The 14,413-nt window shown below is 36.9% G+C and overlaps 1 protein-coding gene across 2 annotated transcripts; it reads right to left on the bottom strand.

The window, feature by feature from the left end:
• Positions 1 to 108: 108 nt before the first annotated feature.
• LOC122571524 (cAMP-dependent protein kinase type II regulatory subunit) lies at positions 109 to 14,307 on the bottom strand. Of its 2 annotated transcripts, none has more exons than XM_043735381.1 (8): positions 13,647 to 14,307; positions 13,078 to 13,169; positions 10,248 to 10,331; positions 9,086 to 9,192; positions 8,727 to 8,988; positions 8,132 to 8,290; positions 7,857 to 7,959; positions 109 to 7,664 (listed from the first exon to the last, which is right to left on the bottom strand). In XM_043735381.1, exons 1-8 carry the CDS (start codon positions 13,861 to 13,863, stop codon positions 7,534 to 7,536), a joined length of 1,155 nt encoding a protein of 384 aa, XP_043591316.1. In that variant the 5' UTR covers positions 13,864 to 14,307; the 3' UTR covers positions 109 to 7,533. The 2 variants fall into 2 exon arrangements, with proteins under 2 accessions (XP_043591316.1, XP_043591317.1); XM_043735382.1 differs by lacking the exon at positions 13,647 to 14,307 and adding an exon at positions 13,421 to 13,632.
• Positions 14,308 to 14,413: the final 106 nt, after the last annotated feature.

The raw sequence follows: 14,413 nt of genomic DNA, 5'->3' as shown, positions 1-14,413 counted from the left end.
AAACATATAGTACGAAGAAATATGTGTTCAAGGAAGCTTCATATCAAGTTTTCTTATAACAGCTCAAGGCTCAGGACTTCAAGGTTAATACAATGTATAGAGGTCCACTCATTTATTATATATTATTTTTATTATACTATCATACTATCAACACATAGTACAGTGTAATTTAATATATCTTGCTCCTAAATACAAATGCCTTTTAATTAAATAAACAGGTAAGTAAACGATTAGTCACAATAGTAGCGGTAATATTATATACCAGCATGTATGTACCATTGTGAGCATCGAGTAAGTATCTGAGAGCAAGATATCCGAAAAGTGACTATTGCAACAAATTTGTACGGTCAACTAAAAATCAATATGTTTAGACAATACTTTTGTACCCGAACCCATAATGTTAAATTAGGTACATTTATTAAAAAGATAGTAACACCGCTACTTAATCCGGCAGTGATGCTGTAAAAGAACGTTATTATTTAATCGAATATGCATAAGCACACCACAAAGTTCTCCACTGTATGTATCTGATGACGTTTCAAAAAAGTGGTAGCTCAAAACAACAAACGGTAAATGATAGTATATGTTGACTTGACACTAAGAAATCCGTGAATTGGTACACCACTTGCAAATGCTGAATTGAATTGCGTGTGCCGGTGCTCGTGTGTGTTGTGTATCTCTCGGTTAAACTAATATGATACATTATGAATAAACGGGTAGAATAGTTGATTAAGCTTGTATTCTTTCGTATATCAATACTTTATGAAACATACAATAAATTAAAGTTAACTTAAAGAGATTTCGTACGCCAATCTCCTTGGTAATCGTTTGATATACAAATGATGGTAATTTACCCTCAATTTTTCGATCGTGCTGTGAACGTATATAATTATCTCTATGAATTGAATAACAGAAGTATTAACCAGTACTCCATTTTACTTTCATTGCCGATGAACTACAGATCATCGAATCTGTTATCGAAACGACAAGTAGATACGCTATACAATTGAACTATGTGATTGCACGCACCTCTTTCAATGTGTTACTCGCAATCGCATCGCTGCCAGGTTAACGCAATTAATTAAATTGTTAAAGTAATACCCGATCAGACCAGCTGGATACGAGTCTTAACATATATGTATATTGACATATCTAATATATAATTCTGTGTATATAATATATCTATATGTATATTAATACGTATGTGCACGTTTGTATTACGCTACAACACATCGTGAAACAAAAACCGTTAAGTACGTTATAATAATTACTATTCCCTTTTTTTCTCCTCCCCGCCTCTTTATATAGATTACAACGCACTTTTCTGCCTTTTCCCTTTTTTTGCTTTGTTTTCGTTTTTTTCCCCCCTATAACCTGGGACCTTCTTACGCAAGCGTATACGTGTATAAAATCTAGATCCAGCTTAAAACGTACACATCATCTCGTGGACCGTGCACCGAAGCGATATTACCAGCTCGCTTCGAAATCGTGCGAAAACGATGCGGCTTGAGCAGCATGAAATATAACTGAGGACTGAGGACAGAAGAGTGTGTCTCGCGATCACGAAACTACGGCTCTATACTTGGATGGACACGCAATCAATACACAATTGCAACATTACAAACAATACTCGATATTTTTTAAATATATATAATAACATTACTAAAATTATGCAGTGTCCCGGATTTTTCTCCGCCGAATGGTTCAAGCATATTGTATGAGTAAAAATAACAATAATTTGATTAAAAAGTTATAACAAAAATACGATATAACAATGAATTGATTTTTCGTTTAATTTCATTTTAAAATGTTACCTGTTTTTATAAAAATACATGAGAACTTAAATTTATTACATTACGGATACATTACGAATGCAACGTTCACAGGTAAAGAACTAGTGACGTGATATTTGTTGATCATGGGCCAAAGAACTAGTTTTCCTCGACTTTATTCATCATGCTCATTTAATCATTATATCTAACATTAAACCAGTTAATGAACTATTATTTTTACTCATAAAACTGACAATAAAATTCATAAAGCTGAAAAAACCTGGGACATCCTATATAGCATCTGTCTTTAGAATATTACAAAATTTTTCTTTGCTTGAAACTGCAATTCCTTTCGCGAACGAAACGCATAACAGATGTTTGATAAATTTTTTTTGCAAACGCATAAAATGAGGAAAACGAATTACGATCCTAGGCAGAAGAAGCTCGATCAACTATTGTTAAGTATACTCGAAACCGCTCGGAATGATGTAATTCAAACTAGCAGCATCTTCGTGTATTTTCAAATCGTTCAGTGTTATTGAGCCATCCGTTGATGAACCCGACGGTTCCTCGAGGATTTCCGCAATTCATAGTGTCTCTCTTGTTCTAATGCGTCCACGTCTTTGACATACAATACCCTGATAGGATTACAATAATTCAGCTTAATGTTTAGCATGTCATCGAGGATCATAATATAGCGTTTCTTGATTTATCTTAAGATGCTCTCTTTTCTCTGTAGATGCGTAACGTAATTCCAATAACAGAACGATCAACGAACTGTCACGTTTCAGTCACACAGTCGCTTCACAAGTTAATAGATGTCGCGAAATCGGAACAGTCGCTTTACAAGTTAAATAAAAACTACGTATCTAAGCCAGTCTTCCTCTTATTCTGCCAATTTCACATTGATCATTGCGCGTTTCTTTTGTTCCAACGTCCTTTCCATGTTTACTAGTATAGTAATTGTTCAGACGAATGAAATTAGAAGGATAACGCTGATCAATTTTACCCGTTCCGTATTTTTCTTCACAGAACGCCGAATATCGTTCAACATTCGGAAAATTACATATATATATATATATACATATATAATATTATTATATTATATTACATATATATATATATATATAATATATATATATATATATATAAATGTATATGTATATCCATTAAACATTCATTAGACGAGTAGAACATTTTTTGCGTGGCGTATGCTTGTACAATCGAAAGATCTAACAAGACAGGATATTAACATACGAAAAAATCAGGGATAACTCTTCCGCAACGTTCTAGTTTCAATATGAAATATATCACGATTAAATTTCGCTGGCCTGCATGCGATTTATACAATTGGTTTACAACATCAATCCCATAATACGTCACGTCACATCATCGCTGTCAGATTAAGCAAAGAATGTGATATTTGAACGGTGCGATCGCATCATGATAGTATTACGACACGCCCGTTTAACGAGGAAACGATTGTACCACAGGAAATACATGTTCAATGATAATAACAATAATAATAATAATAATAATAATAATAGTAATGATAATGATAATAATAATGATAATCAAGAGACGACCGATAAATGACGGAGAGATGTATGGACAGTTTATATATTGTGAGACTTTCATGCGATGATATCGGACGATTGTCGATACGCAATCGAGCTGCATTACTCGTATTGCTTTGATTGAACTCGTCAAAAGTACGAAGAGGATGATTTCATTAACCCTCGGCACTTTTGCCCCTTCCGATGCCTTCTTTAACATAATGTTAAGCTACATATACACATCTTCATACAAAGTTGCTGCAAGTTGTTAGAACAAGTATCGCTTAGTAATGGGAGTAGCATCGAGGGCAAGATTTTTTATCGATGGCTACTTTACACATGGGGACAGTGAGACGACGAATATCTTTACGATTTTTTTTTAGTTATTAGTTTAGACATACGGTCGTGTACTTTAAATACATTTACAATAGCCTATTTATAGCTCAGCGCACTATCTTTTCCCTTAGATACCACACAATTAGAAATAACGTGAGACAGAAATAGAGAGGAAAGCGCGAAGAAAATAGTCGCACAAGCTCCATTGCTCCGGTTTCTTTTCCTCTTGTTTAAAGATATTTGGTCCGATGCTAAGAGACTGTTACGCTTAGGTAAGCGTCACGCATGCCAACGCGTAACAGTATGAGCTTTTCTAGAACGGCCGTCGATAGTAGTATGCATGAAAAACGGAAATCGTACACGGTGAACAGGATTATGCCGATACATACGCTTAACGCGTTGACATTTCATCATGATTAAATAACTAATTACGACAAAGACCAAGCGATTCTCTTTTTTTGTAAAACAGATAGATTATACTATTGCCAAACCGTTGCAATATCATTGATGGTGCACTTTGTATTTTTATGAGAACAGTATTGTCAACGCTTCGAAGGTATGCGATCAGTAGAATAACCCATTACCTAGCTTGGTACGCTCAATTATTCAGGGAATATTCTCTTTTAAACGCTTTGGACTAGACTGGCGATGAACGAACGAGATCGTGCCAATTTGAAGTAACCTGGCACGCGTCAAATTCACGCACGATCGAATGTTTCTCTGTTCCGGAAGCAACCGAGGAAAGGAACCCTGTGTGGCACAGTAAAGTAACGTGTATTAGAATTACAAGTGAGATTCATTCGCAGCGCACTTAATTACGGGTTGTTAGTTATGTTTTTTTTCTCTTTTTATACGACGCAATTACTTTCAGTAACGATGACACGAAACATACAATCGCACAGACGAAAAAAACTGACGATAACAGTTCATGCTAATCAAGGAATAAAAATTTACTGGCTCGGTCGTCACACACACGAAAGGGCAACACGCAACACGTAGGAGAGAGAGAGAGACCACACTGTTAGATACATACAGTAAATTTAAATTGGGTCGACTCTACTTAAGCGTTTACATTTAATTTATCCGAATGTTGGCTCCGCACAGATAAGTACTCCGTCTAAATATACTTTTCAATTCGGTGTGCGAGAATAGTCTTCCACTATATTAAATATATATATATAAATATAAATATATATAAATATACATACACCTATTTATCTATTTATATTTATATTTATATACCTATGTGTCGTGTATGTATGTATATATCTCTTCTTTTCTCGTTTTTAATTGCCCGATTTTCCTTTGTTTCGACATAAACGATCGAGTCACGACTCGCATCGATTGGAACTTTTGATTCACTCATTTTAACGATGCAACCAACAGTCAATAAAGTTCGATTCGATATAGTTCGGAAATTCCTTGATTCTGATAGATTCTAGATTCCTATTCTTTCTTTACTTCTTTTAATTTTTTTGTAATTTTTGTCCTTTTTCTTTTGTTGTTGGAAGCAGTAGTAATAAGAGGCATCTGTCTGAAATACTCCGTCGAAAATAATATCACAGCCTGGAGACACGGTGGAAGACTAAGAACCACGGCTGAAGCATCGCTGCTGAATTCTCGAAAGCAACTGAATACAATGGCACGAATAACGGGAATTCAGACCAGAACACTGCTTCTTCTTCTTCTATTTCGTCGTTCGCTTTGTAAAAACTTAGAGATTCGATAAAAACGAGCAAACTTAACGAGAATAGAAAAATTCGAAAATAAAAATTAATAACACAACATTTCGCTAGCAATTTCTATTGCTACATTATTTTTCTTCCGTTCTCACATTACTAGTCTCCTCTTCCTTTCTCCTCCGTGATTGTGATATTATTTAAAAAGCTTGTCGCTTCTGAGTTTCAGTCGTACAGTGAATATATAGTTGTTCTTGTTTCGTAGTAATAAAACGTTTGACCGTTTTCTTTTCTCTCGATTCGCCGAGGAGAAAATACGACGAATAGACGGCCGTTAAAAAGTGACTAGCATACGCACTTGTTCGCACAACGTTCAAATTAGTTCAAACTGTTCTTTTTTTTCCTTTTTTTTTTCTTTTATCACGATGCTAGACGTATATCATACATGTATAACGTGTATCATACACGTGTAACAAAAATAGGTTTATAGGTTTCTTTTGGTCGATTTTTGTTACCAGGATTCACCGATAAGACACACATGAACATGATTTGAGACCACACTGCTCAGCCATCTTTTTCACAGTAACACCATAAAATATTAAAAACTGAAGAATAATTGAACGTTGATCTTTGCAAATCTAAACACTTAATAATGTAATTAAATAATCTCCTAAAAAATAATGGCTGTGCATTCAAGTCTGCAATAAGAAATATCTATTCCTTTAATGTTCTCTCATGTCAAAACGTGGCGTGAATATTTGAAAATAACTAACTCGTGAAATGATGTAACCATGGATGTTGTATCAATGCGATTGACTATATTATTGATCGAAAAATGTATCGTTTCTCGTACAATATACTGATTATGTGCGCTACAGCAAGTGTTCTATTTCAATTTGTAACAAACGGTCGTAAGCAATAACAAGTATAAATATATGCAGATAGAACAACAAAGATCAAACGCTATCTGCTGTGCGCGTATATGTATGTAAACAATTAAATAAACGATGCTTTATTGTGCGCTATGCGAATATATGTTTATCTTGCAATACCTTTTTATTAATGCAAAGAGCAAACCATAAAATTAGGAACATGAGAATTAGGAAAATCGTTCTATTAAATATATAGGGAAGAAGAAAGAGAGAAATAGTTTCTATTCAGGTATTGTTAGATGAAATATCTAACGATATTTTAAAATGATATTTCTTTTACATTCCCAGCCCTCCCCTTTCTAAAGATGAACATAAATGCCACGTGTTCTTATATCAGATAATTGTTGGTTTGCGTTTAAAAATCGTGTAGGTACTAGTAATTGTTCTAACTTGCCTGTTATGCTCTTTGCCTTCTTACATTTTTATTTCTTCTAACATAGCGTTTTAGCTATGATTTATCATCACCATCGTGTTAAAAACACACTGACGATTAGGATGTTTACGCATGTCACGCATGTCTATATCATTGTCTATTAATTTGATAACTAAGCTAGTATTTCCACAATAAGCTGTATCAATAAGAATTCTTCTACGTTGTGAAGGTATAATGTATGATACCCTAAAAGTATCTTCATCTCCTTCGATGAATCATCGAAATATACGAAATAATTTAATTCATTGATTCTTGACATTTTCAGTAAAATGGAATACAGCTCTTAAATTGTCAAGTACAAGAATAAAGAATGGCATAAAGGTACATCATTTAAGAACTCTGTGAGTCTGTCGATACGTTGCATCACTCCGAGTATTTCTTCGCTTCTCTTTCTTTCTTTTTGCAGACAATTCAATGAAAATCTCATTTAGTATCCAGACTTCTATCTTGTAAACGTTTCGAGCACATGACAAGATAGGCTAATACTTCTTGATCTGATGCAGTCTTAGAAAATTTACTTCGGTAGTATGATGCAGATACGAACCAGTCGAAATGTCTAGTTTCCTTTTCTTTTGTTTTTCTTTGCGTTTTTGTTATCTCTTCACTGTGTGTCATAGGTACAAACTTGGTAACTATTAACGACGTTTCTTACTGGTATACGTCTAAGTGAACAGTCATTACGAAAGTCGACTCGAGATGATACTTGAAAATACGCGGATGAGATTCATAAAGTGGGTGGTACAAGTTTGTGCTCATTTTACATTACTGTACGAAAGTGTCGGATCTTTAGTACAGCAGTGCAACGTATCACTGCTCGCGAACAGTTCATCGGATATCGGAAATGTTAGCTTTGCTGCCAAAGATTTTGACTAGTTGATCTTCGTAATCGTCGATATTACGCTTCATAAGTTCCATGCAAGGCCCAAGTAAGCGTTCGAAAGCTTCAACGTCCAAAACTGAAAAAGTCGTATAAAAAAAAATACGCAATTTATGATTGTACTCTTCCTCGAACTGGATCGCATGTACATATACGCAGCAATAGTTTAATGATCACTTATTCATATGTATAATGGTAGATACATAAATAGATGCATTAGCGCATAGTAACCTAATGGACCGTATCAGAAGGATGTGAAAAGAGAACTTACAGGCCAGCTTTACGTCGCCCACAGCGTAGGCCGAAGCAGCGCGAGGTTTATGTGTTACCAGCGCCAACTCGCCTAAGTACCCACCAGCGGGAACTCTATTAATCTATAGTATCAAACAGAATACCAAATGACATCCATACAATTGACAACGTAATTAGTGCACTAGTTTCCTAGGTAACTATGGTATCAACCTTATACTGTACCGAGCTATGTATGTCAATGATTATTGCAATTATGTGACACGTTGGAAAATGAAAATCAACAAGCTGTCGTACCTCGATTTCGCGGCCATGATCTCCTATTATGGTGATCCTGACGACGCCGTCCTCGACAAAATACATTCCATCAGCTGTGTCGCCCTGTTTGATGATCTGCTCGCCATCTGAATACTGTTTTGGTACTAGAGCATCCGCCAGGTTCATACGCTCATATGGCTGAAGAGAATCAAATTGGGACGCTAATATTACTCAGCTATTACCGTCTCTATTATTCTATAGGCGTAACTACGTGTGCAATTGCATTATACCAAAATTAATACTAAATTAGCTCGTTATGAAACAATGAAGTACAAAATAAATGTTAACAACTTTAATTCTAGCCGAACGTTTCTTGGCAATCGAAGTCCCTTGCGCTTCATCCAAAATTCAATAATATATTAGAGATGTAATTGCAAATGGTCAGCTGTTATCATCAATCAAATAGAATATCCTGAAATATCGTCTGACCGTTTCCTTAAACAAGCACCTAACTTGCATATAGTATGCTCAATCTGTTAAACTACAATAAGCGATGAAGCAATATCGCTTCCAAGTAAAATCCTCTATTTATGTTCACCGCGATATCTTCCGGTACAAATTCCATAAAACTTGCCTCGAGATGTTTAAGCATCGGAACCTTGTTGATGAGGTCTTCGTACATCTTGCGCTTTTTGTAGGCGGATTTCAATAAAATACGCCGGAAAGTTTGTCTATCCATTGCCCATAGTGTACCAGGCGTGATGGCCTTGATACTGGCCGCCCTCGGCATATTGTAAAGGAGCGCGAGCTCACCAAAAGCACCACGATTATCGTACGTATGTATCATAGATTCCACCCCCGACTGCTGATCTTTCACGTACACTTCGAACTTTCCTCTGAAAGAGGTACAACAATTGGATAGTCCATCTTCTACAACCGGTTCCATCCGGTTTCTTAGAGTTTGCGAATGAAGAGCAGAAGAACATATTTTACCTCTCGATGACGTAGAAGTTGTCACCATCGTCACCTTGTCGGATAATAAATTCTCCAGGCTGCACGCTCTTCTCAAACATCGCGTCCAGTACGTCAGCCATTTGTTCCTGCAAGAAATTCATGCAACGCATGTGCGTACACGCGTGTCGTAAATATTTCATGACTAGAAACGTTTGCTGTTTTCTAATATTCGAGAACAATGACCATAATTGTCACATTTCCAGTCAGATGGTGTACAGATATGGATATACGTAAGGTGATCACGTACAGTATCTTATGTAATTGGGAAAATAACTTTAAAGCGACAAACGAAGATTATATTATGGATAAAATAGGATTTTTCTTTTTTTTTTACTTTTTCTGGAAAATTTCGGAAGCGCGATTGTTTAATGAAAATGAGAAAAAAGGCACAGAATGACAATATAACAGTACAACAGTAAGTTCACAGTACAGAAAATCAACTACTATAGGTGAAGAATTAGTACAACGAATTAATAATTCAATTCTCAAGAAACTTCCTGCTGTGTCTACCTAAAAGATCAACGTTCTGAAATAGGAATTAAAGCATTTCAAACGGTCGACAATGAATCCTGCCAAGACGTGGAACACATATGTAAATACACATAAAGTATACATAGTCGATTTGCCGTATTCTACAATCCAAAAATGGATGTTTATAGCTTTGTAATAAAGTAAAACACTACATAACACATTTTTTTCTTATCCTCACTTTTTGACTATACTACTGCAGTTTTTAGGATTAAATTAACAATAGTGAACACCTTGAATATATTAATACATTAATCATCTTAGACACCCTAAACTCCGTGGCAGAAAGCTAGCTATACTTCGTTATTCTTTCATAATTTCCGAGATTCTACGCCTATTAATGAATTGAACGATCTGCAAGTAAAATTAAAACCAGCAGAATAAGAGCTGCGAGCATTCTCTTCGTCGTTAGAAATTTATATTTGTACGCTAATCAAGTTATTCGGCTGTTTCTCTCTTTAAAGTAATACGTTGCCGAGAGTCTGCATCCCAGTTAAGCAGATTACACGTACTCATTGGCATTTCCACGAGTTGGCGCGAGCCCTCGCTGCTCCGTATCCCTGTTTCAATTACGCGCAGGCTAGAGAGTGTACGTGTACTATGTTTAACTTACCTCGTCTAGAGCCCGAAACAGGAGAATATGTTTTACGCTGTCACCGAGCCTCTGCCGCTGCTCGTCGCTCTTCGGATGCACCATCTGCAATCAATGAATCGCACGGATGATATCATGAACAAAAGCAATTCTGATCTAATAACGATTTTATTTTCCATTAGCATGTCGCAGATCTTGTGACCTGTAATCTTAATTACAGTTTGTTCGACAATTAACGGATTACGAGCTGTTCTGTCACTGTTGTAAAATACATAACTTGAATTGCATTGGATTTCATCGAATATTTAAATCTGTGAATTCTTCAAACTGTTAATGGTCAAGGAATTGCGATCATCCCGCGGCACGTATCAATATTATAAATTAATTGCAGCGTGATCGATCGATAACGCTAGGTCTGAATATACTGTGTCCGTTATAAAAAGAAAGGGTTTCCCATTAGATACGCGTGGGTAGATTGCACAGTACGGTAAGTTTAAAAAAAAAAAAGAAGAAAAATCGAACTCTTTTATGATCTTACGTTTGGTTCACCAGCGGCCGATACCGGTAGCGTTGGAAAATAGTAAAAGCCCCAAGAACTCTAAATTTCATGGTGATAATCAATTGTGGTTTATCTTTTTTTCAAATAATCGATTCTCATAGAGGGATTGATACATTGAGCTATACCATCCATAGGACACTACCGTGCAGCTGTTTCGAATCCCGACCTGCTTTTTTTAGAAACCCAACACGAGGATAAACAGATCTAAGCTGTATTCCGTTTCATATTATCTGACCTTTGCATTCAACTCTGGTTAGTTTCACAAGAAACAGTCGATCTGACATTGTTCTTATTCACGGTTTTATAACTGAGTTAAAAAAACCATCTTCTTCAAACCGATATCGTAATTCGATTATCAATCTGTCCAATACTTTGCTCCTACACCTGCTGCCAACATAATGGTAAAGCTTTTTCACTGACCGAAGTTACAATCCTCATTTTAGGAAAGAGCATGCCTCTCTTTTTTTCTTAATTGATTCATCTACATCTTAATCGCGCATTGTTTAAATCCTGTCCGTATGCGCGCAATAAACATCTTTCCCAGTGGAACAGTCTAGTTTTCAATGTCGCTGAACGTTGAATTGAAACTTTTGCATAAAACGAAACGGCGAACTCGAAACTCGGTGGCGAGGACTCCATGCGTCAGAGATGACATTATCTAATTGCTCCGATTAAGACGAACGGAGGAGGAAATTGAAAATTTCGCTGAAAATCGTATTTTCAAGACAGACCGCCCTACCAGTTTGCCCATCGATTACTCGACTACCCGAGTTATATATTACATTCACCGTCATACGATGCTGTGAAGTGATTCATTAAAAACGAAACATCTAATTATCTCCTTTGATGTTAAAATTAGAAGATACTTGGAATCATTCTTTTTTAGAACAAGCAAGGCTATCGGTATTTGTCATATAGCTATTAAACCTATTTGTATAACATATACGTGCAATTGTTAAGGATCAAACAGCGCTCCCATATCAAGTACAAGGCCGTAAAATATGGGATAGCATACTCGGAGATCAAGTCATTTGAAAAGATGACCGTCCAATTATTTCGAGCATCGTATCAACGCTTCACACGAGAAGCGATCAAGCTCCGGCTACCTCTCCCAGATATCGATTTGCCTTGTTTTAATCAACTGGCTCAACAATAAAACATGTATGCATCTACGTCAAAAAGGGCATGTGGTTACGCTTGAAAAAATATCGATAGCCTTGATCGGTTTAATATAAACGATTCATGGAGAAATTGATCTCCGCATCTTATTTATCGTGTGAAAGCTATTCAACTTTGTATTCCTCCGTAATAAGACAATTAGATACTTCGACCGGTCCACCCAGTATATCCCCAAAGATTTTCCAATCGGTTTAAGTAGCTCAAGTTACCGATAATAATCGAGATCGGTGCAGCCTTTTGAAACGCTTTCGAGCAGTACGATCCTGATCTGACGAACCTTCCCCATGTGTCCTCTTTCTTTCTCAGGCTCTCGCTCCTTCTCACTCTTTCTCATTCACGAACACGCTCACGTGTACACGTATATATATCATACATATGTAAGTCACGTCGGTAGCAGGTTATCGAACACGCGCTCTGACGTCACAAAGGTACATCGTTCGCATCGTCGAGCAAAGTAAATCATCCCGTTTCGTCACCCGCACAGCTTGAATACGCTCGTGTTTCGATAAAAAGAAAAAGAAGACATTTTCTGCTCTCAATGTTTCGCGTGATTCACGTCGAACGACGTGTCAGATAGTCGAAACTCAGGCTCCATAGCGGTAGCGAATCTTCTGGGAACCGCGTGCAGTTTCTTTCGAAGCGATCGACTGTGTGTTATTATCCGAACGAGTCATAAAGCATCCATATTTAGCTTTTATACACTCGGTACACGTGTACATGTAGATGTATGTATTCTTTGTATGCATGTATATTGTATATGTGAAACACGTTAACCCTATCCTTGTCGCGTTCCAATGTACCGTAATAAAGGGTTTATTTTTTAGTCCCTTCAACTCAACTCGATACATTTAACTCAAAGATAGTTAAAATTCTCCTAAAGAATAGTTCTCTTTATCGTGGTTGATTTTCCAGTCGTATAGTTCGATTAATATCAATCGATCATCGATTGAACATGTAGCTTTCGTTCGGGACTAATATATCGACAATATGGTTCCTTGCGTAACGTGACCAAAAGTACAGAGAGATGTATATAGAGAATGAGAATGAAATGTCACTGAAATCAATCAAGATTTGTTGAATGGGACGAGTGAGATTGGAAAGGAGAAAACGCACCTTAATTCCATCGTCTTCCTCGTCATCTTCAGGGTTGTAGGCTTCCGCGAAGACACTCTTCCTCCTATTCTGGAACCTTCCGATTGGTGGTTCTATAAAGAATGAAAAGGATTTAAATGTAGAATTTTTTAATTATACTTTAATTATACTTTATAATATATCAATCTTCTGTCACAAGTGTTCTTCTTTCGTTTCGTTTACGATTTGCATTAGTTTACAAATAAAAATGAATTAAACGTATGAAAAATATTGAAATTAATTAACAAATTGAAATTAACTTAAATTTCGAAATTGAATAAACACATCGGGGAAAAAGGGATGAATTAAGCGGGAAAAGTCGTACCGGTCTCCATCGATGTGCACATATTTATGTAAATTTTTCGCACAAAGTCTGTAAAAATCACTAACACACTGTTCGAATTTCGAAGACGAATGTAGAGATTAAGTTTCGAAATTCAAACAATATCGCGCACTGAAAGTTTTTCTGTGAACAAGTATATCGGACGGGTTCGGAAGGAATACTCGACGCGATGGGAAGTCGCATCCCGAATGAAAATTCGCTGGCTTACCTTCCTCGACAGACTCGTCCGGCGTAGAAGAGGCGGTCTGCGCAGGGGCTTCAATCAACTGAGTTTGACGACTTTCCCGAAGTTGCGTGAAAAAACCTACGGCATAGTCGATAATATCCACTGGTTGCTCCAAGAGATAGCTGATCGTAAACTCTAATAGGACGTCCCGCAACTCGTCCGGCACTGTAATCTTGCCAGCGTTACGTTGACAACTCATTTTTTTCTTACACCAAACTATGTTCGAACAAACACGCACTAGAATGGCATATGCTGGTAAACGCTCAACCAACGAATTATACGAGTTAATATTATTATTACTGCGTGGAACAGTCAACACAGATTCGATGTGTGTCACTTATTAAACGCCGAAATTTTCCCTATCATAAACTGTAGCGAGGCCAAATGGACGTAAGACCCATGCGTTCCGCCCACTTTCGCGCCGGGTTAACACTTCTCGGCACAGCTCGAACGATATCCGGTCTCGCTGGAACCGCTTTGCCCTTTTGACACTAACTTTCAATGATCTCTTTTCTCTAACGCTACATAAAGCTGCGCGGAACATGCAACGGGCCAAATTCAGGGATGCGACTCAGTCGCAAAGATGGCGACTATTTCACGGCGCGGATCTTGACATTAGCAGAAGGATCGCACTGAACATTTAACTGGCAAATAGTAGGCAGATTGAGCATCATTGGACGGGAACAAAACTATAGATCGTAGACCAACGATGAATTCTCACATAGTACACCACGTATTCGATTTCCACT

The sequence above is a fragment of the Bombus pyrosoma genome, linkage group LG10 (genome assembly GCF_014825855.1).
Source record: "Bombus pyrosoma isolate SC7728 linkage group LG10, ASM1482585v1, whole genome shotgun sequence".
Taxonomy (NCBI): Eukaryota; Metazoa; Arthropoda; class Insecta; order Hymenoptera; family Apidae; genus Bombus; species Bombus pyrosoma.
This window is presented reverse-complemented; position numbering and strand designations above follow the sequence as displayed.